Source organism: Emys orbicularis, chromosome 6 (assembly GCF_028017835.1).
Source record: "Emys orbicularis isolate rEmyOrb1 chromosome 6, rEmyOrb1.hap1, whole genome shotgun sequence".
Lineage (NCBI taxonomy): Eukaryota > Metazoa > Chordata > Testudines > Emydidae > Emys > Emys orbicularis.
In genome coordinates, this window is record NC_088688.1 from 94,958,341 (window position 1) to 94,985,496 (window position 27,156).

A 27,156-nucleotide genomic window follows, 5' to 3' on the forward strand; every position below is an offset into this window, starting at 1 on the left:
AAACAGATCGCTAACCGCTTTATTGCTGAAGGACGTAAATCCAGAAAACCTACTTGACTAATACTGCTCTTGAACAAACTGCACTTGGTATATCCTGATGATTATTTGACACACTCCACAAGGAACTGTTTCCAGTGCACAGGCATGTTCTGGCAGCAGTGGAAGTCTACCCATAAATGATATTTCTGGCTTCAGACCAGAAAAACATTTCAATCTGTTATCTGATAAGAGATTCTGAAATAATCTTTGAAACCTGGTTCTTTGGCGAAACCTACAAAGGCGACCAAGCTTTATAAATTAAACCAGCAGGACAGATGTAATCCTTTCTCCACCTCTCCCCAAATCTTTAGAGATACTGGTTCAATAGCATTTTGAAAAACAAAATGTTTTAAAAATACAGACTCTAAAAAGCTCTATTGCCTACAAAAGTCTTTAAACTAAGGGTATGTCTACATTGCAATCACAGAGTTTGACTGCTGCTTATATAGACGTACCTGAACTAGTTTTAGTCTAGCTAGCTCACGTGCCAGAGCAGTGAAGCCGTGACAGCACTAGCTTCAACACAGGCTGTACAAGCCTGGCTGGAACCCTGGTAATTACTTGGGCAGCTAGTAAACATTAAAGCCATGCCCTTGCAGCTTGACTGCTCCAGTCCAGTACCCAACCAACTAGATTAAAACTAGTTTAGATATCTCCACATGAGTTGCAATCAGAGCCCATGATTAGTTGTCTTATATAAACACTTAAGTTTGTGTATATACCTTTGAACTCAATGGAAATACACATTTTTACTTCCTTATCCCATCTTACTTATAATGATATAAATGACATTTATCAAGAGATCTTTACCCTGACAGATCCCAAAGCAATTCACAAACTTAAATAACATGTAAACTACGAACAGGGATTCCCTTCATCCACCAGTGAATTACAAACATCCCTGGGGTGAAACAGAAAAATGGTCTAACAGCAGACGGCAACACCACATACAGTTTAGGACAGGAAATGAAGAGTACCTTATTTAGAAGGAAGTCAGAATTTAAGTAGAGAGAATGTTATGAGTCAGTTTGGGATTTGGTCAGGATTTTGTGAATGGTGCCATGGGAATTTTAATGACCACAAGTGATCAGGACCTCCGTTTCACATCTCCTCCCAGAAGTGGAATATGTGACTCCATTTAAATAGAGTCACATGGCTCATTGTGTGCAAATTAAAAATGATTAGTATAATAAATACACTATTCATATTGCACAGAAATCATTCATCACTTAATATGAAATACTTCTCTCTGGATTTATTGTTATTCTATCAAAAAAACTAAGCAGCAGCAAGAATTTTTAACTATAGTGCATCTGCCCAAACAAAACAAAAAGATTTAAAAATCACACTGAAAATGCACTATTACCTTCAGCAATTCAATATCCTCTTCTGTGGGATTAGTTATAACAACAAGTATTATGTTAAAATACAGCAAGGTATTTGCTGTTTTATTTGCAAATATGTAACTTACTTTCGATTCACAATCAGCCACTCCCGAATATATGTCTGAACACAATCCCTGACATGTGGATCCAATTCAACACTGGGAAAGATAATAAAAAATACATGTTAATACTTTAAAAACATTGTCATGTCTGAGAAGGGGACGATTAATCTGTACTGCATGTGTTATCTTGCTGGAATTTTTGCTGCTGTTCTGGTTTTAACAGAATTAACTATTTACCACTCTAAGTAGCTCACGAATACAAGACTAACGCAACGTTTTATGGCAACCATAAAATACTGCAAAACAAAAGAAAGCGTCCAGGCATGAACGCAGGGTCTCAGACAGGATCACAGTCAGGGCAGCGAGCCCCTCCTGTCACTCATGCCACTGCAGCTACATGGCTATTTTTAGCAGGTTAGCTCGATCTGCACTAATGCAGGTATATCTCCTTATGCTGAAAATTACATGTTACAGCTCCAGTGCAAACATACTCTAAATTAGCAAACAGTAAATTTCCTGTAACTGGTACAGTATTTTGTTGTTGTTTGGTTTTGATTTTGTAGTGTAGCTAAGATCCTTTCAATTGGTTTGGCTGGTGGTCTGTCCTCCCTGCTCTCTGTGCAGGACACCTCAGAGTGTACTGCCTTACGTGCTCCTGTGTGCGCATGTCCTCCAGGCCTTCTACCTCTTGCTCAGGCACTGGCGGATAGCTATGAAGATTTTCTCAGGTACAGATACTACCATGGTAGATGTGAACATCCAGACATGGCTGGGGTTATGTTAAAAGCCGCTGTGTGCACATAAATCAACAATGTTTGTTGAAGCTGGTTAGCTGAACTTGTCTCGAGCTAGTTACAAAAAACACTATTGTCCCTGTACCAGAGACAGGGTCTATAAGGACTTTACCCAGCATGAATCTATACATTCTTCCAGTGAAAAGAGAACATTGCTACTCTTCACTAACACCTGGGCCTACTATCTAAAACCAATAAAAAAAATTAAAAAAATTATTTTGCTACAGAATGAAACAGAGTAATATTTTTAATCATCTATCTAAGCAGGAGCTCCAAACATCAGAGTATATTAATGGCTTCTAATCTGTCCCAGAAAAAAAGAGTTTATTATAATAAGTCACAACAATCTTTATCTTATTATATGGATTATTTTATGTAAATGATTTTTAAACAAAAAGCACCCTCTGTGCAAAATTTTACGGACTGTTCCAGGATTTATATAATGGAAGAAGCACTGGAATTATTCTGACACATTTTTAAACACTCTTTTTCATGTAATTCGTTATGTGCTGCAAAACTAGATATTTCTTTCTCCATGTGAAAACCAAAAGGAAAAAAAATATTATCCACAATGAGGGGAAAAACAGGAAAAAAATACTTATATTTAAGTTCATGATTAATAAATGTAGAGCAACTGCATAAGAAAATGTTTAACTTGGATCAATCATACGTGATTTTGAGCACATGGTCTACATTTTAAAAGATGCTTGGCTGAGTGATTTCTAAGGACGTAACAAGCAAGGCCAACTACTACTCTTGAGCCATATCCATAGAACTTCCACTGACACAAATGGCAGCTGTGCACTTGGATCAAAAGCAGCACATGGCCCTTGATGCTTGGATTCAATTGCCATCTCAATGGATAATACTAGGAGATCGTGCAAAATCTATGTTAAATAACTAGCGTGGATATGACTTAATCCATCCTTAGCTTGCCCAGCTCTGAGTATTATTGAAGGTACTGCTGCAGCAGTTCTCTCATGATTTGTGGGCACTTACACATACCAGGACAATTCTGATTTTAGGGACACCTATGCAACTCCAGATTTTTTTCCCATTTTCTGACTGGAGTTGCACAAGTTTAAATGAGGACAGAATTTGACCCCTGGGGTCAGATTCTCAGTTTTGTTCTGGCCCCTTTGAACTTCCTGACTGGTGCAAAAGGCCAGAAAGCAACTAGATCTCCCCAGCTGTAGAATTTCTGGAATGAACTAAACATCGAATTTCTTCGGCAATTGAATTTTTATGCTTTTTACTCAGGCACAAAACCAGTGAACGGGTTTTGCATTGTTAGTTTTCTGTGAAACACGGGAGATCTGTAGTGGAACGTTGCTGACTTCAAATTTATCTAGATCTGACTGCTTGCACACCAAAATTCAACTGGTGTGGATCCATCTGTATGTCACACACTTGTATTTATAGTGAAACAACCCTACATTATACCAATTTGCAGAAGAACAGTTTTGCACACCTATTCGAACTCATAATTAGAGTTGACCCATGTCACATTTTGCTTTTGACTCTGCTAAAACCCATGAAAAAAATTCTCCAAGGCATCTTTTCCAGTTCAAAACACTCTACTGCTCATAGTTTTAGTCTCTCTCTCTCTCTCTAGCTGCCTTAGGTATTTCCAGGATGCCCATCATCTGTATGAGAGCACCACTAACAATATTTAGTACTTATTCAATATTTAATCTGATTCAAAGCCATTAAAGTCAATGGAAAGACTCCTAATGGTTTCATTGGGTATCAGATCAGGTCCACTGGGCTTTACATGGTTAAAGTGATTTCCAGAGATTGCCAAATTTATCCTCACAAAACGCCTGTGGGGTAGATAGCTACGTAAGTATTATTATCCCCATGTTACTGACAGTGAAATTGAGAGAGGGGGGCTTAGTGACTGGCCCAAGATCACATAGCAAGTCAGTGGCCGAGCAAGAAACAGAACCCACCATGCTTAGTCCATGGTGCTTTATCCGTATGTGACCACAAATGCCTCACACCCCCAACAGGTGAAGGAACTTGATGGGGCCAGCAGCAAAGGGGGACAGCCCCAGGAGCGAAGGAGGAAGACAGTTGCTGAGGGCACCAGGTACCTCCCCACTCCCTTGGAGTCTCTGGCACCCATTAGCTGGTTGAGAGGAAAGGGATTCTGATTAGCCTGCATCTCCCAGCTCCAAGATTTAATCTGGAGCACGGAACATGTGGTGCCCCATTGCAGTAGCTTAAAATTCATCCCTATATGACCACAAGGTGTTCAGAGCCACAGACAAATTAACGAGTGCCAAGCCATTCAGATGATCAGCTGCAGCGGTTCTTTTTGGTCTGTTCTTTTGTCTCTCTAAACAATTTGGTTGTGATCAAATTGTTTAGACACCAACAAAGAAACTGATTTTTCTAAAGTTCACATTTAGCTTCTTAATACACTTTAACAACAAAAGTGAGCTACATTAAGAATTAATGGTGTACCCTTTCCTATACACCCTCCATTAGGCTTAAAAGAAATAGAATGGAAGTGTGTATACTGCTTCATTTTTTTTTAACTGTGGTCATTATTGGCCCTTTAGAAGAAAACTGCGTCTCTTTTGTTTCTCTCTGAACTCTGAAATATCATAAAGGAGAGGAGTAGAGATGGGCCCAACTAGAACTCTGAATCCAAACATGCCCTGATCTTTGGGGCTGGTTTTGATCCAGATTCAAAACACAAAAAGGGCCAATTTTACCTATAAGAAATAAGAAAGAGAAATTAAGCTCGGGCCTTTTCCTTCCCCCAAGGTCTACGCTCATTGTTGCCGTCTTTTTGAAGGAGAACCCACAGACCTCAACACCCTTACAGGCTGTATAGGGGACTGCCAGCTGCACACTCTCCCACACTGCCTTTTGCAGGGGATAGCTGCCAGGTAACCCCTGCCACTACTTCTCCTATAGCTGCCAACAATCCCTATCAAGCCAGGATGGATTCAGCTCCTTCTTAGACCTGTTCTAGGATTTTTTTAAAACGTCAGCAATTATGACTGTCCCCACACAGCCGAGCCCTATATCACACATGGGCCAGCAAGGATACAATCGGCTCCCTCACAATTCCAGCAAGTGGCATTATTCGATCTCTCTGGAGTCCTTGCATAGTTGCTAAGTCCTGGTCTTTCCCCCTTACCCCCACCTGTACATTTTGGGCAAGCACTCCGGCTCCAAAAACACTTAGTCTGGCCTGAGCTTCCAGCATACCTGCTGCTGCAGCAGGAATGGGACCTTTGCTACCAATGCAGCTGCACCAATGGCAGCCATCAAAATAAAATGATTTATTGTTATGACTCAGGATCAAATTCTGCACAGACTTACCATGTCTGCAGGGTGCTGAATGACCACCATTTCCTCTTTGCCAACTGGCAGCCAAGACAAAGCTATGACCAATGCTCTGTAAACCCTGGGAGACTAGGCACCATAGGAAATGCCACCCACAGAAGATTTGACTGGCAGCACCTCCATTACTGCTGATTGGTTCAGATGCACTATTGAAGCATGGAGGGCTGTCTGCACAACAAGGCAGATCCCTGGCCTGCTACTGAGACAGAGCCTGCCTTGTTCCAGCTTTGGACCCAGCTATGCTTCTGCCTTCCCTGACTCAGATACACGGTTCTGGGACCCATGGCTGAGGCATCCAGCTTCTGACCCTTGGTTTTGTTTCATGACTTCTGCTCTGACTTCTAGGCCTGACTGCACACACCCCACTTCCTGAACCTACCCGCTGTGCAACACCTGTAGGACTTGCATGATATAGACTGTAGATGAGTGTAGAATTTGCCACTAGCTGCTTGATTCTTCAGCCCTTATATGCATGTAAATACCCCCTTAGTCTCAACAGGAGTAATACACACATAAGGGCTCCAGAAGGGGGCCCTAAGTCTTCTAGCTTTTTTTTTTTTTTAAGAGCAGAGCTACCCTAAATAGCTTAAACATATTTCTGAAATTCTGCTGCCACAGTGGCAGTGCTTGGCAAATTGGTACCTGGTCCAAAGTCTATTGAAGGCACTGGAAAAATTCCCCCAGATTTCAGTGGGCTATTGTTCAGACCCTTGGAGTGATTGCCCAAAAAATTCTGTGCGTTGGGGCGAGATAGGCAGCAGGCAGGCAAGGGAGGAACACAAGGAGAGAAGAACAGTTCAGGGGAACAAGTTTAGGCTGAAAGTGGCTCTCACATTTAGGCTCTCGTAGAGAGTTCTAGCCTCATGCAGTGGCATCAGCATCTGCTCAGGCAATTATGCAAGAAGTGTGTGTGCAGTGGGGGTGTGGGAGCTGAATCAGGCATTTTCTACTATGGTTTATTTAAATAAACCAAGCTTTAAAAACACCGTTTTAAATGGATACTGTTTGATTAAATACCTTGGTTAAAAACTCTATAATTTGTGGAGTCGGCTCATGAGCTGGATGGTGAAGAGGCCTTGTAGTCCCATCATGTGCATTTATTGGAGAAAATTACATAGTCTCAGAAACAAAATCCTCTTCCACCAATTAGATCGTAATAGGCATCCATGCCTTTGCATAAACATTTTCATAGGCTCCCAATTCTGCAAGGTACTTACCTAACTTCAATATGTGAGCAACACTATTGAAATCAATGGGACTATTCCTTGCTTAAAGTTAGGAACGTGAATAAGTGCCTTGCTGAATTGGAAACATGAACCTGCACACATCCTTTTCAATACCTTTTTAATCACACACTATTCCAAATAAGCTCTCCTTACCCTTCTTCAGGCAAGGAAGGCTGCAAAGTCCTGCATTCTTTTGGAGTAAAGACAATGTCCAAATCATCTTCAGGAAAGTCACCAAGTTCTTGCACGGCTTCTGAGTCTAAGTTGTTCAGCTGTGTCATCAGGAAACCTTCAAAATCCACTGGCTCCACTGCGTCATAAAACAGAGGCTGTAGAGAATAAAAATAAATAGGTGTTTTATAGCAATGTGGGCTTTTAAAAGAAATAACTCAAGGTTATTTCCCCTACTACACCTAGAAAGCATGTCTCTATTCCTTTATGGAGTGCAAGTAAAATTCTTCAAAGAAGAAAATGGTTAGTGAAGGATCTGTCTAAAAATGGAAGGCACAGAAGAGGAAAAAAGTTAATTAATTAGAAAAGAAACACAACATACTAAGTTTAGGCCCAAATTTGCAGCTCCTCTTCATTCAGACCTTTCACTGACTGGTGGAAGTGAGGGCTGGTTCAAGCACATCTGGGGCCCCCTACAGGCCCATTCAACTGATGAGGAGATCCAGAGGCAGGGTCAGGAAGCAGACAGCATGCAGGCAGCTGCCAAAGGGCACCTAACATCCTCAGTATAAGGCAACAGCAATATCCAGGCCATGATGGCTGAGTCCCTGAAGCAGGAGCAGCAGCTAAGGCAGGTACTGAAGACCCTGACACCCAGCCCAAACAATCCAGGCCAAAATCATCAAAATGGCTCACTATTTGATTCCTGCCTGAAATACTTTGATCCTGATTGTCAGAAGTGCTGAGCACTCACAACTCCAAATTAAGTCCATGGGACCATCCAAAATCTAAACACAGGGTTGTTTTCCCACCTCTTGCTAGTACAGATAACTTTTATTTTATTATATTTTCCAACTATATATATATATATATATATATAACTTTAGAAACACATGGAACTGCTGTCCCCATCATCAGAAACCTCAAGCATCTGCCACTTCTGCAGTATATTATGCTGCAACTTAATAAAGCCAAAGGATGTTTAGTCATGCCTAATTAGCCATTCTGAGGTGGTACATCCTCTTCAGAACAAAGTTCAAAACATGTGAACTCTTCCAATGGCACACACTATCAAGCTGGCTGGTTCTTTTTACTTGCATAGTCACAACAATAGTGACAGAATTTCCTACTGCAGAATGGAAAAGAGACTATGAAACAGAATCTTAGAACCTCTTCGCTTAGAACTATATATAACTTTCTTTTATATAAATGTACAAGTTATTGCAAATGTAGGGGGTACTGCTATTTCTTTTTCCTTACTGTGTAACTAATACAAAATAAGCTGCTTGTATGAAGACAATGAAACAGCTGTCCAGTCATATTCAAAGACTATTTATACCCTATTATAGGTTTTCCTTATACGTAATGAAGTGGTATAAAAGTCACAGTTTAAGATAATCTATCTTTCTTTTTCTGTGAGCTCTGAGGAAAACTAAGCACAGTGTGACCCATGAAAGATAATTACAGGATTAGAATAATTAGTGTACCAAAGGGAAGTCCACTGGAGTATATTTATCAAATCAGTCTGTTAAACTATCCTTGACTATCAAGAACAAGGACTCTGTCACAACAGTAGCCCAAATATTGCAAATGACTGTTTACTGAAAGTACCAAAGAAACCTGGGATAAACATAGGTCCCATAATCCATGCGTACTGTCCTATAGCCGGGGATTATAAAAAGTATCCAGCTATTAAGAAAAATAAGGCATTTGATGTTTCTAAAACCATTACACCCTTTATATTCAATATTACTACTACTACTACCACCACCAACTCCATCTGAGATTTATTCTATTTGCATTGCAAGGTTCTTCCATACAAATAAAAACTATGGACCAAATCTTGAAGTACTTATTCAGTCAAAACTCTCAGTGAAGGTAACTCACATTTCAACTGTGTACAAACTGAGTAAAATATAAGAACTTCAGGTTTTGGGCCAATGACAGGTTTTGTTTTTTGTTTGGTTTGGTTTTTTTACTTGTAAGGATCTTTGGATTCAGCTTTATAAAAAGGGGTTTCCCAGCCCCCTTTATAGAAAATTAGGATATAGGTATTTTACATTTCCCTGTAATTTTTATTAATTTCTTTTACCAATTTTTATTAATTTTTATTAATTCTTGCTTTGTCCTGTTTGCATCTTGTTAGATATTATTCTTATCCTTCCCTTTTCTACATCAGTCATGTTCCACTTTTAAGAACTTGAGGGTATTTTCAGTAGCAAGTGCTTGTATCTGTAGCAAGTGTATCATGAAACTCCATGCCCAGCTACATCATTTACAGAACCAGGAGGGAAAATTCCCCATATGGTGACTGTCAGAAATGTTCAGGGTACTACTCTGATTATATTTACTGTATGTGCTGCCAGTGTTATATTGACAAGTACATCTATTGAACACAAATCATGTATACACCATTGGCACTGGACATTTGACTGTGCTTTCCACATGCACAGAAATCCCCAACTACAGGATTGTCAAATCATATCACTGGATAGTTTGCAATTGCTCTTAAAAGACCACAGAGCTAGCTGATGCTGAATCACCTTCAGCAAGACTGATATGGACTTGAGCTTGTTCTTTGGGTTGCTATTACTGAAGTACCCATCTCTCCCAATTGTCTTCTCATTACTAGCTTGTTGGGCCAATCAAGTTCTTTAAAGGGGACGACAAGCCATGAACAAGTTGATTTTTGACAAACACAAGCTACAATGCATGAAATCCTGGACCAATTGAAGCAAATAACAAAAACTCCCATTGACTTCAGTGGGGCAAGAATTTCACCCCATCTCTCTAGATCAGGGATTGGCAACCTTTGGCACGCAGCCCATCAGAGAAATCCACTGGCGGGCCGGGACAGTTTGTTTACCTGCAGTGTCCGCCGTTCCAGGCCAATGGGGGCTGCGGGAAGCGGTGCGGGCCGAGGGATGTGCTGGCTGCCGCTTCCCACAGCCCCCATTGGCCTGGAACGGCAAACCCTGGCCAGTGGGAGCTGCAATTGGCTGAACCTGCGGACACTACAGGTAAACAAACCGGCCCGCCAGCAGATTTTCCTGACGGGCCACATGCCAAAGGTTGCCAATCCCTGCTCTAGATCCTCTGTAATCAATCTCATTGCATCCACGGACTCAGTAATTTTGTCTCAGTGGGACAGTAGGAAACACAGCATCTACATATGATGCTCAATAGTCACTAAGTTCAGGCAGTCTCTGGCACTGCAGTCAAAATATCCTCAAAAATATCCTCAAAGTCCTAGAGAACAATTGTTAGGTAAAGCATTATCTAGTAAGTAGGGCTGTCAATTAATTGCAGTTAACTCAAGCAATTACTCAAAACAAATTAACTCGATTAAAAAAATTAAGTCTGTTTACATTTATGGGAGATAATGCTGCCTGCTACTTATTTACAATTTGTTTACACGTGAGAACAGCACTGCATGGCACTGTTGTAGCTGGTGTTGCAAGGCATTTGCGTGCCAGATATGCTAAACATTTATATGCCCCTTCATGCTTTCATTTGTAGATTGCATTATCTTTTGTTTATCTTTTTTTACAGTGCAAATATTTGTAATAAAAAATAATAAAGTGAGCACTGTACATTTTGTATTCTGCGTTGTAATTGAAGTCAATATATTTGAAAATATAGAAAAAAAAATCAAAAATATTTATAATAAATTTAAATTATAACAATAACAATGCGATTAAACCTGGATTAGTCACAATTAATTGTTTTAATCTCACGATTAATTTTTAAATCATTTGACAGCCCTAGTAGTAAGACATATACCTGCAGATATGTTTTATAATGTTCCATAGTATTAGTTTACAAAAGATTAAAAACAAATGAGGTAAAGTAATTTAAGATTCATGTAAGTATATCTATAATCTTTTTTTTTTACTGAAGACATAGTGTTTTGCAAACAAAATGATGTTGCTTTTTAAAATCAACCATTGTATTTACTTTCCAACATCACACCACCCACTTTCATCAATCAAATCAATCACATTTTATTTTGGCTTCTAACTTGTCTAGTTTAGGTGGCAATAATAATCTTTATCATTTGAATTGTGTACTTTTAACTTTTGCAGTTTTGCACATTTTCTAGATACGAATTTTAAAAAGGGATGAAAAGGATAAAGCTAAATAGAGATGGAATGTAATAGACTAACAGAAAAAAATGCAGATTTTCAAGAGAAAAGTCATCATTACATTTTATGATACACTGTTGTACCCCCCACACACACACACACAGCACACTCTATCCAATGAAGAGCAATTTAAGCATCCTACAGAAATAACCATAAATCACTACAGCAGACGTACCTTTTTAGATGATGGATTAGAGGCATGTAAGTTGTGACAGCTCACAAAATGGCGGCTACCGGAAGTGAAATGTAATGTTACCAAATTTCCTAACAGCAGAAGCAGGTTGCTGAGAGCAAAAGAAGAAAGAAAACCCTGCCCTCACCACAGCATTTCAAACTGAGGAAGCGAGCAAAACGCTAGTGGTAAGCCCTGACACACAGGAAGTGAATGCTTACAGTATTTCCAGTTTTCTCAATCGCTGGGGCACAAATACTCTGCCTGCTCTTACTACTACTCAGAAAAGGGTCAAAATCCCATTCTGGTTTTATTTCACAGCATGAGATGCTCCCAAATCTCCCCTGCTTTTGATGGGCCTTTAAAAAGATCTTGAATTTAATGGGAATACATTTCCTCTTGTTATAATAAACAGGGGCTACATTCCTCCCTATGTGACATCCAGCAGGTTGGAGAAGATGCTGAGGGGGCTATGCAGCACCTGACTCAAGCAGAACTAGGCCAGTGACTTTCAAGCACTGCACACCAACACACCTATTGCACCACCTTTGAAAACGGTGTGGCATACTACCTCTTCCCTGTCCAAGCAGCTCTGCTGACTGGTATGGGGGAGAGGAAGGAGCCATGGTCCCTCTTAACCCCTTCCCCATTCAAGCACCTAGCACACTTGAAGGGCAACGTGATCCCTGCTACCTGCAAGATGCTAGACAGTCCCTGCATAGGAGCATGAGGTGAGATACCTTTTGGCCTCCAAACCTGACCCCCATTGTGGAGAGCTGGCCAGAATTTGGCCCGTCATTTGTTAGCACATGTAGGAAGAAGACAAATCTGGAGGGCATTCCCTTGTTAAGTATTTGGCATTGAAGACCTTCCTGAAAAGGCTCTAACATGGAATAGTATAAAGTTAAACATCCAGTCATGTCTCTTTGCTCTCTATGGCTAAGTATTCGAAACCTAGGCTGGAGTAATTCAGTTACCTCAGTGCATCCAAAACACAACCAAACCCAGTGCTGTCAGTCAACCTACATTAGGTTAACTGCTGTTGTTTGGCAAATAATTTACAATAAGGAATAAATACAAGAAAATGGTCACCTGTCCACAGACAATCACAAGAGGAAAAAAAGCCCTGAAACTGAAGTATGTGGACAAAATTTGTTACCTAGCGGTCCAACTAATGCACAGTCCTGTTTCCAACAGTGGCCAGTGCCAAATGCTTCATGCTAGGAAGGTGTAGGGAACCATGCACTGAGCCATACCATATGGGTCACGTAATGCCCCTTTTTATTCTGGGCACACACCCGTATTTGCAGAGCACCACTGGCCAGCACACAATACACGCACATCAGTGCATATATGTGCTTACAGGGCAGGGCTCAAACAATTCCAGCAAAAGGCCATAATCTGCACAGTCATTTATTTACTTTGATTTATGCTACCCTATCTCAGACCCTGGGCACCACTGACAATCATTTCAAACAAACAGTTGCCTCAGCTCACATTGCAGTAGTTTTATTACAGCCTTATGCAGAGGGCAGCAGAAAGCAAGATCAGCCCCCTAGAAGGGTTCAGTTAACTCAGTCTAAAAACATAAATCAATATAGATGTAAAAACTATACATAAAAAACTAATCTCAGTACTTACCAGCTGAATAGAGCCAGAGGCGCTTATACTTCGTTGACAAAACTGTCCAACGCTCGGTTGGAGGGTAAATTGCTTCCTTATTTCTGCTGATGAATGCCTTTAATTAAAACAGAAAAACTTAAGTGTAGTGCAGTAGTTGTCCACAATTGAAAACCAACCAACAACAAATGTTAAGGGCACACTGGTTAATTTCAACTCTACATTTATGAATATCTGAGGTATAAATAAGATAATCAAATATTTTTCCTAGAGTTTAAGAAGCTTAATGATTTACTCTAATGTTTGGAACCATATTTTGATTATTCCCTGCTCTCCTCTTGCTTTGTAGCAAGTGTTAGCCTTCACTGAATTGTTCATAAAACATTTACAGTCCTGTATTCTCAGGATTCTGTTCATTTTCCCATCAATAGATATAGTGCTATCTAAGCTAAATTCTTGGAACTGAGAAACTAAATTTAAACTGGTAAGAACAATTTGACCCTAAATCAAGTGTAATTGGAACATGAGTAGCAATATTTAATAATAGTCTGCAAATTCAGTCCTGCAAAGGAACTACTATAGAGCAAGAGAACGGAGAGGGACCACCACAGAGGAAAAACATTTTTAATGAGCTAATCATGGACCAAAAAAAGCAATAAGACAGGACTCCACTGACCGAACAAGAAAATCCTATACTCAGATCAATAACAGAGCATGCTGTCATTACCACCTGGAAACAAAAACACCAGTCTAGGACATTGTAGTCTTAATAAGAGTATCAGTTGAATGTATAAGAGTGAGATTTTCAAAAGCACTAACTGATTGATTTCAATGGGAGCAGAGATAGGTCAATGCCAAGCACTTTTGAAAATCCCAAGGTGATTGATAGTACAGTCAGCCAATCAAACCCATTGAGTTAACAATCCACTAATCAGATTGAGTGCATTGCCTTCCTTTAAAAACCTGCTGGTAAATATTCTATGAGGCTCAGGAAATAAACAAAAAAATACATAATAATGATTGAGTAATGTCTTGTTTTTGTTTTGAAGCTGGCTATTTACATATTTTACCTTGGGAACAAGGGGCATGATTCTCAAAGGTGCAGATGACAATTACATGCCTAACTCTCACTGAAAGTCAATGGGAGTTAGGCACTTAATTGCCATTTGCACTTTTGAAAATCTCCCCCACAATAACTTCTTTAGAGAAACAAAGAAAACATTTTCACATTACCATTATCTAGAAAGGGTGGGATATTTAGCAGGATCCACTAGAGTCCAGAGTGTCTAGTGTAAAAGCAGAATATTGGGAGTCCATGAATCTATTCCCAGCTCTGCAACTGACTCACTGAATGGTGCTGAGCTCAGAACTGGATTTTCAAAAGACGCTGAGCACTCACCACTCCATATGAAATCAGTGGGAGCTACAAGTGCTCAGCACCTCTGAAAATCAGACCCTTAATCTCCCTCACACCACATTCATCCCTGGTAATTCTTCTGAAGTTAATGGAGTTATATCAGGGATGAACCTGATCCTCAGTGTTTCAGTTTACATGATCTATCTTACAGTTTTGTGCTGCCACCCATCACTGTAATATCTGAGCCTCTTCCAAGTCAAACAGATTGGAAATAGCATAGTCCCCAGTGGACTTCATGCAGGCTCAGACTCTTCTCCCTTTTCAGGTTATTGAAGGCTTTCCTTGGGGTAGGGTTATATTTAAGTGTGTTAAAGGAGGGTTTGGCTTCACTTCAGACAGCATTATTGCTTTGGAACAGGTCTCAAGTTTAAAGGAAATTAGGTAGTCCAGTCTCCCAGTGGAGGAGAATCAGAAAAGTTCTTTGCTACATGGGACAATCTGCATGGGGTTAGGGAAACATCATGATGTGGTGAACTGAGAAGGCTCTTCTCTCCCCAGCAATCCTTCCTCTAATGCTGGTGAGCGTTATTGGGTTCTTCAGCTATCTGATAATCAGGCTTTTCAGACCCAAAAAGATGGGGCTTCCCTGTTCACGCTGCACCTTCTCCTCTCTCTTCTCCTGTCCCCAGCTGCCTGTGAAGCAGCTGATAATTCAGGGTCCTTGTCAAGTGTGACCGAGACTTTGCTTGACTGTAAAAACAACAATGTTTACAGCCAGAGCAAAAGCAGCCCTGAAAAGCCAAAGTACTGCTATGGAACAGGAAGAAGAGACATCACAGAAAAAATATGTTCTTACTCAGTATTGGCACCACAAGGCTTTGACAAGCCAAAATGTTGAGGGATTCTTGAGCTGATTCAATAGAGAAATAGGTGTTTTTAAAACATCAGTAAAAAGGCACACAGGGGAAATCCGTGGTTTTCCTATGTCTGGTGTGTTTAAGATAATATGGGGGACTTTTAAAAAGAGAACAAAAACTGTATACCAAGTCGATTTTCTTCCAGTTCATCTCCCACTACAAGTAACCTCTGATCATGTGTCTCTCACAGCATGAAATAAGTATCAGTTTTGCTGAACCCAGGATTTTCCTTTGAAGAGAATGGGTCAGATTCTGCCCTGCGAAGCATACCACACGAGTCTCATTGACATTAATGAAAGTTGTAGCAACATTCATCCGCTGGCAGACAATGGCTAAATGTTTTCCAAAAACAGATTCCACTCTAGATGAGGGAATAACATGTCTCTAAATTATACAGGCTGTGGGGTGATTAGGCCCCTAGAACAAGGCATTGTTCTGAGCTACAAAAGGGAAGAGGCACACAGACCAGGAACCCAGCTCACCATTTGGTGTAAGCAGATGCAACTCCGTGGCCTTCAGAGGAGTTATGCCCCTTACAAGAGGCAATGCATTTAGTGTGACCATATTTCCCCAATGGAAAAACGGGACACCGCGGGGGGCTAGCCCACCCGAGCCATCTCTCCCCCCACCCCCCGTGCATGGGGCTGGCCCGAGCCGCTCGTCCAAGCCCTGCCTGCCCCCCACGCGAGGCTGGGGCTGGCATCATTGCTCACTCAAGCCCTGCCTGTCCCCTGCACATTCCTCCACACCCCACTTTTTTGACAAAAGTGGGCATTTGTCCCATTGCCTCTTGCCAACTGAGCAAGTTGGAAAGAGCCAATGGGACAAATGCCCACTTTTTCCAAAAAAGTTGGGACGGCAGGGACAGGGCTTAAAAAATGGACTGTTCCAGCCAAAATGGGACACACGGTCAGTCACCCTAAATGAATTTGACCACACAGATTTTTCACTATCTAACAGAAGGAATAAGTTTGAAAAGGAACACTACAATATTGAAGAAAAATGACATACATTTACAGGAAATTGATAAAGTAAAGAAGGCTGGTTCAATTTAATAAACTTTAGATACTGAAGTAGGTAGTATATCTTGTTTCATTTATTAATTTAACCATTTCTGCTCAATTAAAAATATTGTGCAGTAGGATATCTGTACTACATGAGGTTTGCAAACAAACTCTGCTCTCTAGCTAGATCTACAAAGACACTCACTGAGAAAACAAGGGCCAGATTTTACCCTTAGATATACACAAACTCAACTTCCATTGGGCCCTGATCCTATAGAAGTGACTCCATGCAGGTGCAAGGGTCCATGTGTTGAACCATTTGCAGGACCACTTTCAGCCACTAGTAGTTGAGCAAGCATTCCTGAGATCAGAATTGGCCCCCAAACATATAGATATGGCAATAATAGTGCAGTGCTCTTATTTGGTCCCTGTTTGTTTTGTGTAATACTCAATGAGACAACTGACCGTAGAGAAAATGTCATAAGGCTGTCACAAAATTCAGTGGTGAAATTCCCATTGTGTCAGATTTCATGTTGCATTGATCAGTAGGCACAACCCACAAGAAAAGGAGGGGGGGGAGCAAAGGTGGCTTTATACCACCTTTCTGCCTCCAACATTTTTGGCTGAACTTGGGGGTTGGAGCAGTCCTTGCTCCTACACCAGGTTTATTTCCCCAGGGGGCCCATTGACTTCCAAGTAGTATATGCAATCCTGCAGCAATTTTTCCAAACAGCTCATTATAGTTGTGACTTAACAGTCCCCCCCACCCCAAACTCCTCTCCTAAACAAAGTGTACAGTTTGTATAATTCTCTTAAACCAACAGTGCAACCATGGTTACAGACAGCAGGTTATTAAAGTGTAATTAAGCTTATGGACCAAATTCAGAGAGTTTGCCACTGCAGAGTTCATTGCAAGACTAGGGCATCAGAGATAGAACATGATTTAGGTTAGTGATTAGGCCTAAATTATATAATAGAACAGAAAAGAAAATGAAAACAATTTACCTTCTCTTTCTAGAATATTTTATACCCTCTCTTGCACACTCCTAATTGACCTAGTTCACTTGAGCGATAATTTAAAATGGTGATAGCTTGTCTCTTAATTTTATGCTCATGTCATAAAACCACAGCTAAAACCCATTGAAATCAATATAAAGATTCCCGACAAGATCAAGGACCTCTGGGTCAGGCTCATAGCACAATAAGAACAAGTGGCTCTCCAAATTGGATAGTACCAGTCACATAAGTAGGATGAGGGAGAGGCAAATCACAGCTATAAGTGCCGAGAAGAGGGAGAATCTTCTAATGAAGATGTCCAAGAGAAGATATTCAAAAGAAAAATCACTACTCATCAATAACTCTACCCATATACAGTTGTATGGAAAGCCAATTTCAATTGCAAGGCAAAACAATGTCTTGAATCACTCTCAAAAGCAAAAATACTAATGAGCTACTGATAGGTAAAAATTTCACCAATCCCAGCAAGAAAGAAACAAAAGTATTAGAAATGAACAGGCCATTCTCAAACTTCAAACATTCGTATGACATGAGCTTCCGAGGCCCACAATGGAATGGTGATGCAATTAATTCATTGCACTGTGGATGAGATTAGAGAGGCTGAGTGATCCCCCGCTGAGGCACATTAGTCTGCACTACAAAAAAGTGCTGGAGACTAATCACACGTAAAAGAAATATGCTTTTGTGTATGGACAATCATTGTATCAATATTAGGATATAATATAATAAATTGTCTTTAAAGTAAAGATACAATTGCACATAACGTATGTAGCAGATTCTTAGGATTTCACTCTAAGATCTACCCATCAAAGTTTTCCTCTTTTGAACTGGATCTGCTAAAGACAGATTTGAAAAGAACACAGCAGGTACTGTGGTGCCATGGTGGTCAAAGGGACAGTACAAAACTTTGGGTAAATATAAAACAGAGCAGAAGAGAATGGTTTTCAAGCTCACAGAGATCTTTCATCAGCTGGAAAGTAGAAACTTTTAAATAGAGAAAAGCTGGTCTTAAAGGTAAGGGTCTGTTGTATACACCTTCTAGCTGACACCATTCAAAAGAAATCAGCAACTATCTAGTTGGAGGAGCTGGTGAGAGAAACTTTTATCACTCAAGTCATCCATCCAGCCAATACTTAGAGAATTGAAAACAGGCTTCTGAAAGAGCTGCATACAGTCTTCATTGGCTACAAAAAAACAGAGAGGTTAACTAAAAAGGGGGAAAGGAAGCGTCTCTCAAAGGATGGTGTACATATGTACTTACATAGCAGGGGGTCATAAAATACAACAGAAAAAAACTTCATAATTATATATTGACTGGTTTGGCTTCTCCTACTTTCCGTAAGAAAAGTAACATTAAACAGAATTATCCATCCATTTATGATTTTCTGTAAAAAAAAAAAACATGTTGCCTTATGCTTAACTTTATGTTAAACCTTTGTTAGTCTGAGGAATGGACCCACTAGTCTAATAGTGACGAAGCAAATCATCTACTAGAATAATTCTTCTGTGCCTTTATTCTCAGGTTTGAGAGTTCTCTGGTTGCAACAAACAAAAAATTCTGCTAGAGAAGAAAGTAAACAGGAGGGGGGGAAAACCCACAACGGGTCAGACTCCAATCCACCTCTTTAGCTACCAAGCATAGAAATCTATCTCAGAGATTCTTTTCCCATCTCACTACCAATGGAAGTATTTTTTTTTAACAGAGTTCCCTGGTTTTCCTCTACATTTCTAATCTGGCCTTCAGGTACCACAGCTCTGCTTCATTACCTCCCTCTTTACAGGTGTGGTTGATCTGGGCTAGCAGTTAACTCTTTGTCTGCTGGTGCTCAGGTAGGGCCTCTGCACTCTGTCATGGCCTTATTTAGGGTCTATCAGGTTAAGAAATACCCTGCCTAGGAAGGGAACAAAAATCCCAGACTGGACAACTGAATTTTAATTGCTGGACAGTCATGCAATGTCTTCCCAAAGTCAGCATGGGGTGCAGCAGACTGTGAAGAACTCTGGGACAGAACATCATCCTCATCTTTATGTTGTCAGCTAGTTAGTAGGAAACTTAGGCAGGAGGCCAGTTTTCAGTTTCATCCCTGGTTAGACATGCCAGTCATTCAATGCACTCAGGATTTTTAAGCACTCCTGTTTACCTGCTTGTCCTTCAGGGAGAGGAATATAACATACACACAAATTAATTTTAAATAAACCATTTCTGGCGGGGGGAAGGGCAGCCACATTTCCATATCACATAAACAAATTGAAGACTCGGGATTAGGTCACCTTGGTCCATGTGCTTGTGTATTTTTAAAATCATACTCTGTGGATCAAGTACAAAGGATATGGGGTAGTACAGGAGATTTGTTTGTGCATGCAGTGGTGGCTTCTGTGTTTAAAGTATTAAATGTATAGAACAACATTTTAGGTTGTCTCCCAATCTTGTCATTACTTGCTGAGTTTAGAGGAGAGAAAACAGCCAAGGAATGCATTTACTGTATTTACTTTTTCAGCTGTAGTTTTTCATGTGATCAGTACACTTGCACTTCCTGGAAAACAAGGAGCTATATGAAACTTGAAGATTCAGTTCAATGCACCTCTGTGCTCAAACTGCCTGTAAATACATAAAAATAACTTGGAAAAGTGAAATTGGACACATTAGATCATTCATGAATGATTTCATATAGGATTAATTTTGAATGGAAAATTATTTTTCTTTGAAAAAATGGGATCTGTGATTAATAAAGCTCGTCTGTTACCCTAACATGGCTGAAAAATGTAAACAACATACAACATTATATACATAGGTCACCTGTACCAGAGAAATTAATCCAATTTTATCTAGTCTTATTATTCAGTGCTTGCTTCTGGGTTCTCTCATACTGGTTTACCAAAAAAGCTTAGATCAAAAGTTCTTTTAATGCACTTTTGAATAAATAAAAAGCAACAGAGAGTCCTGTGGCACCTTTAAGACTAACAGATGTATTGGAGCATAAGCTTTCGTGGGTGAATGCCCACTTCATCGGATGCATGTAATCCGACGAAGTGGGCATTCACCCACGAAAGCTTATGCTCCAATACAGCTGTTAGTCTTAAAGGTGCCACAGGACTCTCTGTTGCTTTTTACAGATCCAGACTAACATGGCTACCCCTCTGATACTTGAATAAATAAGACTCTGAACTAAACCCCTAAATATGCATATCCCATAGGAAAACTGGATCTGGATCCAAAGCTAAACTTTGCAGCTAGGGCGCATCTCTGCTTGTTCCTGGGCTGTTTAAATTGCTTTCTGTAAAAAATCTTGGATTGTCAGCAGCATAGTCTAACCAAATCAAAAGGATGAGTCCTCGACTGTTGTATCAGACATTTGTGCCTTCATTTACACCTAGGCTCATATTTTGATTTAGCATTCCATAAAGCAAATGACAATATGCTCCTTTTTAATTTGTTGGATACTTGTACTGTCTACAGCTTCCTATCAATCCAGAAACATATTCCAACAAAATGATTATAAAGAGAGTGCAAGGACATTTTATTCCAGCTCACAACTTCATCTGAGCTCAAAATAAATATAGTTCCATACTGGGGCAGAGAATATAGTTTTGGACTTCTTCCTCTTGTTATTCAATCTTTCATCCAGCAGAAACACAAGGCATTTCCACTCAATGTTTATTTTCAAGCCAGATACAAAAACTATACCATTAAAACGTTTTTCAAAGCAAATCCAAGGACTGCATTAACAAAAGGCTACTGCAATAAAAGCAACTTTGTAAAATTTACAATTAGCTTAACAGTTTGAGACTTTTTCTCTCTCTTTCCTCCCATCTTACCCTTGGCGGGGGGAAAGACTACTACCAAAGCGTAGTAGTGACTAAAAGAATCAGACCTTAAATCTGGCGATGAATATCGGTCAATGGAATTAAGTCCTTCTTTTTCGCTACTAACTAAAGACCCGTGTCTGGACATTTTTCTCTGGAGGGGAAGGGACCTTTCCTCCCTCCTGTATCATGTTTCTTTTACAGCTGGCATCTTTGGAGGAGTTCACAATACCATTCCTGTGAATGAAATGGGTGGATCTTAATGACTGTAATAACAGCAAGGCCACTTCAAAAGCCACAGGGACAGCTAAAACAAATCAGCTATTACACAGATTAGCAATAGGAGTTGGAAAAACATTATTTGTGCTTTGACCCTGCCATGCTTTGACCCTGGTTCCCCAAGGAGACAGGATTTTGCGTATTCAAAGTTGTGGCATATTTTTTGGAGTGCCTTGCAATTTGTTTCAGAACGGCAAGATTGGATCCCTGTTGTGATGTTTCTGCTGACACATTTTTGGTCTTTATACAGTTTTCCTGTGGATGATAGCTTTATTAGCTACTTCCTTAGCCATTGCTCAATTCTAGTTTAGAAGGTGCAACTGCTACTATGTTTGTGTTCCCCTGTGGTTTTAAACCAAGGGTGACATTGAAATAGGGTTGGCTACTATTGTAAACAAAATAATTTCCCCCAAATTTATACAGTTGCTTTTATTATTATTGTTTGGTCATTTGAAAAGCAGACAGGAGGGTAAAAGCCTGTTGCTGATTCATTAAAAATTAGTGAGAAGCAGGTGTGTAATTGGAATATAAAGTAAAACTTGATTGTCATTTTGTCAAATGTGTGATTTGCATCATGCTCAGCACCATAATATCTGAATACATGTAAGGACTATACAATCACTATTGGTTGTGTATTGCCTGTGATGATCATGACTGATCATGATTTAATCGTTGTGTTGCAGTAGTTTCCAAAGGTCACAATCAGGATTGGGGTTGCGCTAGGTACTGTATATACATATACAAAGATACAGCTCCTGTCCCAAAGAGCTTATAATCTAATAGAGTAACATTAAACATTAATAAATATAAAGTCTTACATTGTTGGGGTTTGTTTTTTGTTGTTGTTTCTGAAGATAATATGTGTCTGGGACACTACTTTTTTCAAACACACACACTGTTAGAGCCCGATCTCTCTCCCATTGTTGTTTATGTGAATTTTAACTTTAACATTTACAGGAGCCAAAGCAGCACCTATAATTTATCCACAAATTGGAGTAATTGGGACTGCTCCTGTGAGTAAGAAAGCATGCAGAATTTGGCCCTAAGTTTACAAGCAAATTGTTACAAAGAGACTGTAATGTATTTTTATCTGATGACTCTGGAAATAATTTCATTAGAACATGGAAAATTAAATCGTTTGCACACATTTTTTTACTAGCAGTTAATTATATTCCCACACAAAGATAAAACAACCCCCCCAATGTGAACACTTTCATGCTTTGGAAAAGTTTGGACTCATGTTTAATTTTACTTTGGGTAAGGGTTTTGCTGCTGTTGTCATTATGTTTATTACCAAACACAGATTATACAGTAATTGATCTAAACTATATTCTATCCAGTCAGGTTCACCTGCACTCGAAGGAAAAATACTAGCACCCAGTTTGGCTGTGTGACATATTACTGAAGTCTAGAAGGAATGAGTGGTTCCTCAATTGCTAACCTATTCTTAAAAGTTATTTAAAAAGCAGACATTTCATGCAAGCAGCAGGGCAGCTGATGATTAAAAGACCACAGAGGAAGAAGTGGTGCTGTGCCTACTTGTATATCTTAGCAAAGAAAGGATTTCCTCCAGAGCACAGCTCTTGGCTGGAAGACAGTAGTTGTAAAAGTTAAACCTACAGCCTTAGTTACAGTAAACTTGATATTCTAAGGACTTCTACGGCAAGTGAGATCCGTTGAAATCAGACATGATTACAGAAAAGAGCAGATTTTGACTTAAAGAAGAGAAAGACCTTTGTTACAAAACCTGAAACAAACCCCAGAACAGGTGAAACTGGCTTTACCTGGGATTTTTTTTATAAACACAAAACTTGAATCTTCTGGCAAATCCCATCTGAATTTCAAGTGAACCTGGCCCAGGTTTTTTGTTATTTTGCATGGAAATCATATGAAATTCAGCGGTTTTACATGGCTTGATACCAAGCCAGATAAATCTTGGCAGTTCTGGCAGAGTTGTGTTATGAATTTTGAAGTACATTCAAATAGTCTGAGAATGAAGTAAATGACGGACTCCCAAAGATTCCATAATAGCCAGCTTGAGAATGGAAACATGCAGTGTATCTCCAGTTGGCCCTTCGCCCTGACTCTCACTCCAACATGCCACTTTCTCCTGCTATGTGAGAAGTAGCCAGCCTACAGGGGTTTCAGAAGGGGATGATGAAACACTTTTGCATTACATCATGCAGTTGTGGATTGCATTGTGGAATAGTTTCCTTGCTCATTAGAAGTGCTGTACAAGCAGCTTCCCAAAATAAGAACAAAGCTCTCACATGAGACTGGTATTTTTCTTAGAGTTGCCAACCCTCCAGGATTGGCCTGGAGTCTCCAGGAATTAAAGGTGAATCTTTAATTAAAGATTATGTCATGTGATGAAATCTCCAGGAATACATACAACCAAAATTAGCAACCCTAAGTTTTCTGCAAAAGGCCCATGAAAAGAAGCTGCAGATTTTGGATTTGAATTTGTTCAAAGTTTGAGGATATAAGTCTGTCGCATCTTACGTGCATTTAACATGTGCGATTTCAGCTTTACACGGTCGGCAAAAACAACAAAAAAACAAAAAAAAAGAGAAAAATAACAATTTTAATACTGTACCTGTAGTGTGGGCGATTCCGCCCGCCATTACACTCAATGTAATTTTGACTATACGCGATTTTTGCTTTACGCGCTGACTGTGGAACGTAACCTCAGTGTAAGATGCGACAGACCTGTATTGGATCCCAAGTTTTGATTTGGGCCTATTTTACTGTAGTTACATTTTTGATGGCAAGCATGAAGGTGGGTACATTATCAATTAAACTCTTTCCAGGGTATTTTTTTCTTCATTCATGATGATAGTCTAAAGTATGTTTTTTTAACACCAGAAAACTTCTAGTTGAGGAGAAAAAATGGCAAATAATTCTAACTGTTCCAATAAACTGTCATGTTTGATTACTATATAACCTAAAAGTGGCAGAGGATGTGGAATATGTACAATTTGCTTCCTCACCTGTTTTCACGGAAAAACAGAAGTAAATGTTTAGAAAGATGAATACAAACCTTCCCACCTGGCATCAGATGGGATTAACATTTTTCTCATTCCACAATTGCATTTTTGCTGAGTAAGATTAATGTTTGCCATGTCATAAACAACAGAACTGCTCCATAAATTACAGCATAAACATCTTAAAGTACTTTAGATGTTTAAAGTAAGAGCGAAATCTGTCATCAAAAGGTATAGACACTTTCCATAATGCTGTGACACAGAGTTTTTGTTGGTCAGAGACTAAATTTTATTTCCTGTCCCTGGTCATCTGCCATGGGTCACGGAAAAGAATAATACTCCTATCACACAACAGGGATTCCACTGATTCTGGTGGTACTATTACCTCTTCCTTTAAAAAAAAATCCCAAATCAATTAAAATATGATATCATTCACAAATAACTACTATAACAAACGAATGGAGATATCTAGGACTATCTGACTCCCTGGCAGATGACGATTATTCTGATGTTTACTTAGTATCTGTTAGTTATGACTGTCACTGAATGAACCTCAGTGGCTTTCTGATCCCATGGCTACTTCTTATTCTAAACAGTTATTTCTGCAGTAGCTTCTTCAGCTGCTACAGTGTATCTGCATTATGGAGCCTGCATTTGCTGCTCCTGGTATTTTTCACTGATACATGACTAGACTGGGTGGGCACGTACTCCTAATTACTGACTTACTTCAATGGCTATTCTCACATCTTCTTGTTTGGATATGGTTGTAAGCCAATGGGCAGATTCACCAGCCGGAGAAGGTAAAACGTTTAAGTCCTTTTCTTCAAGGCTCCCTTTATTAACTCAAAAAGATGCAAATCACTTGGCAACAACAACCACCTTTTTAGCTTTCAGAAAGCTGGAGGAGGATATGTCCCTCCGCTTTCCTTTTATAGTCCCACCCTAGACCAGCCATGTGATAAGCAGGGAACATTTTTACCCCTTGTACATTGGGCCATAGGAGTGCCTATACACCTTGTCACAGTGATGTAAATGCATTCTGCAGTGTTCGCTTACAAACCTACCTGAGCTTTGGTCTTCAAAAACAACAGATGCAACCAAATTTCCTCCTATGATGTGTTATCTCTCTAGTATGCTTTTTGGCTATAAAAGCCAGAAACTTGCCCCAAATAAGAACATCTATGGCAAGAAGAAAGATACTTACAGAGAGTTCTTTAAACTTTATCATTTGAATTAACCTATTAAGATTATGGCATAATCTTGAAATAATATTTGCATAATTTAGAAATACAACTCTGTGTCTGTTCCATAGCTTGCTGCCATGGCTAACTTGGAGCCCATCTACACTGCATGAAGAAACATGGGCTAGCACAGTTCTTTGTCAGGGTTAGGGACATCCATATTATCAATCATTTTATTGCCAGTGTATAAAATATAATAGGCTAGAGATTAAAACACAGGCTAAAAGATTGTTCCTTAACATGGTTACAGAATTGTCTTTTCCCAACCACACTGGAGATTAAGAAAAAAAGGCTATAACACTGTTATTTTCCTGTAGGCGAGGCTCTTAGGCATAAAGCTTACAACATTGCTTAAACACACAGTTTTAATTTGGTTGTGGTAGAACTGGGTAATAACATGGTTTGATGTGCCATGTGGATGGGGCCAAACCTTGAGTTTAAAATGTGCTTTAGCCCAAGTAGAGATCCAAGCCAAAACATGATTTTTTTAATCCTGTTTATAAAACATGGTTTGGATCCCTCCACAATGGCCAGTCAAATAGTGCCGCAACCAAATGTAAAGTATGCTTAAGAAGAGTTTTAAAACATATTAAAAAGCACTAGGGCCTCATACTAATTTCCCTAGTCATTAGAAACACACTGGCAAAGGCAAATTTATTATCTGTAGGTCTGATGAAACAATAACCTTACAGACAGTTGAAAAGCTTGCTGTATTATCTATAAAGCTATTTACACTGGACGTGATCCAACACTTCACCTAGTATAATGTTCCTGACTCCCTCTGTGGTGAAATTACTTAAAGCTCAGTAGTCCCTGTAAGGCACATCACTCTCTTGGAATGGGAGAGAGGTGTAAAGATGCATTCTCCCCAGGAAGGACCCAAGAGGCTGAGTCTGTCTCAGGGAGCAGCAAGTGCAGGCACACAGAGGCATGTCATGGGGTGGCGCTTACTCCAGCGGTTCTAACTGGGGTATAGTGGGGGTAGAATCGTGGTCCCAGCGCCTCTCCACCAATACAATGATCCCCGGGGGGAGTAGGGAGGGGGCAGTCTGGATATACACATGTGTGCAATGAATGCAATTGCAACTGGCCCTTCTGAATACTGTGTGATGGAGAATGGTTTAGGCCCAGATCCTCAAAGATATTTAGGCACCCAACTCCTATTGATGTCTTGTGCTCTCTCCCTTCTGCACATCTCCATAAAGGCCAGGCATAATCTGGTCCTTGTTTAAATACAAGCCCAGAAGTTTCCAGGACATCAAAACCATGATAGCAAAGAGAAGTCCTGCCGTGAGGAAGTGGGAGACATATGGCTTTTTGTGAAGATATTCACATGAATGATGCTTGTAAGATTTAGTCCTCAATAAATAATTGGAAAAAGTGAGTTACTATTAAGATCTGTTCAGCACCTCTACCAGTGATGTGCAAAGGGAAATGCATATTTTCCCGTCTTGGGAAAAGGTTCCAGTATGCCTAGTGACAAAAAAAGGAAATAATTAAAGAAAAGTACAAATGAATGAAAAAGAAATAATAGTATACGATTCTTTTAAACTGATATTCCTAGCACAGTTTGTCA

General features: G+C 39.8%; 1 protein-coding gene across 1 annotated transcript in view; it reads right to left on the reverse strand.

The window, feature by feature from the left end:
* Window positions 1–27,156, reverse strand: part of DOCK8 (dedicator of cytokinesis 8) — a 122,543-nt gene that overhangs the window by 89,521 nt on the left and 5,866 nt on the right. The window contains exons 2-4 of the mRNA XM_065406685.1: window positions 12,999–13,095; window positions 7,023–7,198; window positions 1,511–1,582 (exon numbers count right to left, since the gene is read on the reverse strand). Of these exons, the coding sequence (XP_065262757.1) occupies window positions 1,511–1,582; window positions 7,023–7,198; window positions 12,999–13,095 (345 nt within the window). The remainder of the gene's footprint in view (window positions 1–1,510; window positions 1,583–7,022; window positions 7,199–12,998; window positions 13,096–27,156) is intronic.